The sequence below is a fragment of the Notechis scutatus genome, chromosome 1 (genome assembly GCF_049901735.1).
Source record: "Notechis scutatus isolate UNSWTSFEM ecotype Mainland chromosome 1, rNotScu1.2, whole genome shotgun sequence".
NCBI classification, from domain to species: domain Eukaryota; kingdom Metazoa; phylum Chordata; class Lepidosauria; order Squamata; family Elapidae; genus Notechis; species Notechis scutatus.
Window position 1 is genome coordinate 175895965 of NC_142009.1, and position 5769 is coordinate 175901733.

General features: G+C 39.9%; 1 protein-coding gene across 1 annotated transcript in view; it reads right to left on the minus strand.

The window, feature by feature from the left end:
• The window catches only part of CCDC150 (coiled-coil domain containing 150), a 15120-nt gene extending 9779 nt beyond the window's left edge, over positions 1 to 5341 (minus strand). The window contains exons 1-5 of the mRNA XM_087957477.1: positions 5248 to 5341; positions 4935 to 5078; positions 2811 to 2981; positions 2227 to 2447; positions 538 to 734 (exon numbers count right to left, since the gene is read on the minus strand). Of these exons, the coding sequence (XP_087813603.1) occupies positions 538 to 734; positions 2227 to 2447; positions 2811 to 2956 (564 nt within the window). The 5' untranslated portion in view covers positions 2957 to 2981; positions 4935 to 5078; positions 5248 to 5341. The remainder of the gene's footprint in view (positions 1 to 537; positions 735 to 2226; positions 2448 to 2810; positions 2982 to 4934; positions 5079 to 5247) is intronic.
• Between the last annotated feature and the right edge of the window lie 428 nt (positions 5342 to 5769).

The window sequence follows — 5769 nt, forward strand, 5'->3', positions numbered from 1 at the left end:
TTATATTCCTCTGTCCAGTGCAAGTAAAGCCATGATTTCTGACTTCTCTGTAAATAGCAAGAAAAACAATACAAACAGTGGGAAAAACAAGTGGAGTCCTTGGTGCTTTCTGAGCCTGGTTGTTTGCTCGCAAACATTTCATTCATTCCAAAGGAACAAACTGCATCCCTCACAAAAACTGTATATAAAAACCCATTCACTTGCACTGATGAGGTTACCTAGTTGGGTAATGAAAGCTGAGAGACAACACCTGAGCTATATATATTCTCTTCTGTTAGGAGAATACTATGAGTTATTCTCTTTAAGTTAGGTCCATGCAAATACCAAGCTACAATTATTTGCACTGGCTTAGTGTGCTATGTGGACCCAATTACTGTAGTTCGAAAACGATTAATGCAGATGAATGAACTGAGCCAATTCTGCCTTAGTAAAGAAATCATGGATTACCACATGGTGTGAATTCAGATTTCGTGTTCCTTTTAAGACCAGTAATGTAGTAGCAGTGATTTACATTAAACTGGAGATTAAAGAAGTAACATAAAAAAATATATATACCTTTGTTGCAGTCGCAATTTCTAGGGCAGCGCTTAGCTTCTCCACTTGATTTCTGGATTTTTCTTCCTCTTCTCGAGACTCCTTCAGCTGCTGGCACAGCATTCTCCCTTCCATTTGCAGCACCTTTAGCTCCTCCATGTGCTCCTCCTGTATTGTATTCAGCCGCTGTTCCAAATTGGCTACAAAATAGTAAGGGAGGAATGGAGGCATAGTAATAGTCAATAAAATTGCCCAAACTCCCCATAAGAGGCACTCAAAAAGGTTTACAAGATGAAAAAAAATTGCCCACTATCCAAAAGATACTTATTATGGTTTTATAGAAAGCATTATGCTGAACTGGAGATTTGGATCACAGATTATCCTGATGTAGTGCTATTTTGGATAGTAATAAGAGATCCTACTGAATATCCAATCATATAAAAACAGCAGTAACATTGACTGGGGCTCTCAAATTGCCTATCCAAGCTCTCTTTATTGCAGTCCTCATAAATCCCTCAATTCAAGGTTGCTAAAAGCTGAAAGCACATTTTCTTGCCATGTTATGATGGGAAACAGTTATAGCCATTACATATAAAAATACGTATGCAGGCCTAAAGTAGGCAGATCACAGTTAAAAACACATGGGTTCCTTAAAATTCAACTTTTATAAAACTCTATATACCAACTTTGCATTCTTTGGTCCTCCTCACAAATATTAATTGTAGTCCTTTGTTACCAAACTCCTACCAATTCCTGAACAGTGAATCATACAGAGGTGAATTGCTTTTCTACATAACTATATTATATTCATACTGTTTGGTTACCCAATAAAACTCTCAGGCTACACAAGCAACTGCTGCTTTGAAGACTATAGACTTGGCACAAAGGAAAGAAGATATACAGGTAGTCCTTGACTTACAAGTTTTCTTAGTGGCCATTCAAAGTTAGAACAGCACCAAAAAATGTGACTTGTGACCATTTTTCACACTTATGACCTCTGCAGCATCCCCACGTGATCAAAATTTAGATGCTTGACAACTGACTCAGTTATAATGGCTGCATGCCCCAGGATCCTGTGATCCCCTTTTGCAACCTTCTGACAAGCAAAGTCAATGGGGGAACCAGATTCAACTTAACAACCTTGTTACTAATTTAACAAGTGCACTGATTCACTTAACAAATGTGGCAAGAAAACATCATAAAACGGAGCAAAATTCACTGAACAAATTTCTCACTTAACAACATAAATTTTAGGCTCAATTGTGGTCGTAAGTACAGGATTACCTATACAATTGAGCCCAACATTTCCATTGCTAAGCAAGGCAGTTGAGTTTTGCCTCCATGTAACGACCTTTCTTGCCACAATTGCTAAGTGAATCACTGCAGTCATTAAGTTAGTAACATGACTGTCAAGTGGATCTGGCTTCTCCATTGATTTTGCTTGTCAGAAGATCACAAAAGGTGATCGCATGACCCCATGACACTGCAACTGTTTTAAATACATGTTCTGAATTTTGAACACATGACCAAGGGGACACTTTAATGGTTGAAAGTGTGAATATGGTCATAAGCCACTTTTTTCAGTGCTGCTATTGCAACTTTGAACAGCCACTAAATGAATGGTTTTAAGTCGAGGACTACCTCCAATAGATATGTACATTGGTACAGTTTTCCATTGTCTTTCTATGATACCTGCATGCTTTGGATTCAATTCTTTTTCTGTTTGTAATCGGAACATGTTCAGTTTTACGGTCTGGATGACACTCTCAAGCCGGCATATTCGATTCACCAGAGTTTCGCAGGTTCTCCACAGTGAGTTATTTGCTCCAACAAATGCTGTTCGAACTTGGACAGGGCTGATGGATTGGTGGTCCTCAGAGTGCACCGGGTGGATTGCAGGTAATTGTTCCATGCTGGAAAAAGACCAAAGGAATACCTACTTGTTTGGAATCATCACTGGCATCTCATCAATATGTAATGCAATTAGCTACAATCTGGAACACAACAAAGCCACAAAATCTATTTCTCATTTGTCAAATTATATTAATTCAGCAACCAGATTAAATTAGAATAGAAAAACCCTGTTGATAATTAAGTACTAAGGGAAGAAGCAACATGGAGCTCAGAAAGAGAAAAGGATACGGAAGAAGGCAAACTCAGAATTAAACTAGAGTTCTTGAATAAATTTTCTTAAAAACAAGTCTCATTAAATTACCGTGGAAGTTACTTCCAAGCAAAACATACCCAAGATTGTGCAAGATCCATTTCAATCATACCTGGGTCTGCTCACTCCCATTTTATGCAGATCATTCAACAATGTATTTGTCTCCTCTTCAACTACTTTCATTCTTTGGTTCAGCACAACAAAGGTTTCAGGAGCCGTTGGTTGGACATCCATTGGGGAAATTACTGGTCTTGCCATCACGATCTCAGCTTTCAACTAATATCTGATTTAAAAACAATTACCACACATTTAGAGGTAGTAGTTATGAGTGCTCTTAAAACCAACTCATTAATCACTGAAAAAGAAGCGATACCTGCAGAGAGAAATGATAAAATGGTTTTTATAATGTACATATATTTTAAAAGTAGTGAAAATAGATAATTTTATAGTTAGCTGCCACACACTATATTGTGCATATCAGGAGAATGGAATAGGTGTGATAAAAATTAGAGTTAGATAGTGCTAAGATTTCTGGTTTTTTTCCTCTGGTTTTTCTTTTAAATGTCAGTTGTAGGACACTATATTTTTATGTTTCCCGACTCAGAATAGCAAGAAACTGCTATCAAGTTTTAGCTTTTTTAGTCAGAAGCAGCTTCAAGAGTGAGGATTGGAGGTTACATGTGCCCCAAGCACCTTATCCTGTAATATGAGAATAGAGTATCTCTCTTTTCTTGAAGCCGAATTAAAAAGATAGGTTTTTTTTAATGTTCTTTGATAATTTATTAAGTAATACAAGCCAATAAATGTCAATAATTTCCAAACAAAACTTCTGAAAAAAAGGAGAAGCAGCTAATGGTTTTTAATGAAACTGATTGTTCACAGTAAATAATTTCACTATAAACCTTCCTAGTCTTGAAGCAGAGACTTACAGTACAGAGATTTATATCCAAAGATACATTATCACTAACATCATGACGACTCATCCCTTTTGTCCGATATACTGAGCCATCCAGATCTGACTTTCTCTGGTGTACATTTCATTTGATATTAAATCCCTATCGAAGCCATGGGATTCACTCAAAATTCAGCTTGTTTTAAAAACTGACATATTTGACAATTCTGAAGTTTTCATTTTCCTTTAAAAAAAAAGAAGATCCAGAACTGATTAAAAATAACTCATTCTACTACATAGAAGAAACTTAACAAAACTAAATGGCAGGATCAATCTTCTAAACTCTGGGGGCTGTTAATGCAGAAATTATAGAAGAATTGCCTTTTTTTAAACTGACATTTTGTTCTGTGTTACTTCTTGTATGACCCAGAAAAGTTCCTTTTTTTGATGTAAAAATATACATGAGCAAAGATTGCTCTTAATAACTGCAGCGAGTGGAAGATCGACCCTGTATAGAAGTGGGAAGACCCAATGCTATTGTGCTATTGGTGAGGGTGGGTTCCTCACATCCAGGAAAGCAATACTATAACTCAGCCAAGAAAAAAAAAAAGGCCAGTTGTGTTCACCTTTTCATAGTGGTTAAGTCCTGCTCAATCCAATAGGACTTGCCATCATGGACACAACCGCTTAGACAGTGCTGTAAAGCACTATGAAGCGGCATACAAGTCTAAGTGCTATTGCTATTATTAATAAAGTCCGCACTATGTCAGCAGCTGAAAACATGATTAAAGATGTTGCCAGGAGGAAGAGAGTGCTTACTCTTCACATCAGGACTCAAAGGCACAGAGAAATAGCAACAGACTGGTGAGGATATCAGATAACAGAATAACAGAGTTGGAAGGAACCTTGGAGGTCTTCTAGTCCAACCCCTGGCCAAGAAGGAAACTTAGACCATTTCAGACAAATGGTTGTCCAAGCTCTTCTTAAAAACCTCCAGTGATGGAGCATCCACAACTTCTGGAGGCAAGCCATTCCACTGATTCATTGTTCTCACTTTCAGAAAATTTCTCCTTAGTTCTAGGTTGCTTCTCTCCTTGATTAGCTTCCATCCATTGCTTCTTGTCCTGCCCTCAGATGACTTTGGAGAATAGGTTGACACCCCCCCCCCCCGTTCTTTATGGCAGCCCTATAAATATTGGATACTGCTATCATGTCATCCCTAGTCCTTCTTTTCATTAAACTAGACATTAAACTGGAATCAAGAAACGTCTTCCTCCGTGCCACCGGCTATACTTTTAGAGCAGCGTCTGTGCATGGGACACATCCCCCTTCAAAACCGATTACCAAAGGAGAGCCAGCATCTCAGTTGTCAAGCCTGCGTGCAACTGTGGGCTCCAGATTCAGCGCCGGTCATCTTCCCTTACAAAGGGAAGCTCTGTCGGCCTCGATAAGAGCTGGCAGGCCGGAAGCCCCTTCGGATCTTAAGTCCTAAAAATGACCAAAAGGGAGATTAGTTAGGAAGGCGGGAGTTTCGTAGCATCAAAAGAAGTCTGGAGTTCATCTTTATTGCTTTCTCTCCGCCCACACCCTCAAGCGCTTCGGCCTGGCCCTGCAAGCCGCCCTCCTCAGCCCCTTTTCCAGGAGCGCAGGAGCTCACCCGACAGACCCTGATGTCCCGCGGCCTGGTTTCCATGGAGCTCGCCTTGCAGCTTCAAACTCACCCGCTTCCCGAGAGAGCGCCATCCCACGCATGCGCGTCCCATGTCCCGCTGCATTGTGGGATTCGTAGTCCCGCCGCTCCTGTGCCCTCGAGAGTTGTTCTTCAAAGGGAGGTGTTAGAAAGGGGACGCACGCAGGCAGGAGAAAGGAAAACGATCTGGGAGGAGAAAAGCATTCTGGGTGCTTGCAGGCTTTTGAAGGACGGGGCTGGTTGTGGGACGTGCGAGAGAAATGCTGCTGTTTGCAGTTACGTTTTTCTTTTAAAGGGTTGCAGTGGCTTGTATGCTTCTGCAAGCCTGGACAGAAGGAAGCAAAAATAATTGATAGGTCTTCACAAAAGAAGAAAGCCGGAATGAAGGAAAGCTAAGACTGCGGTGTGGGAGTTTGCACTCTTATTTATCAGAAATCCTAAATTGACGTCCTCTTTTCTTTGCCTAGTATTCGTTTATTATTTCCCAGA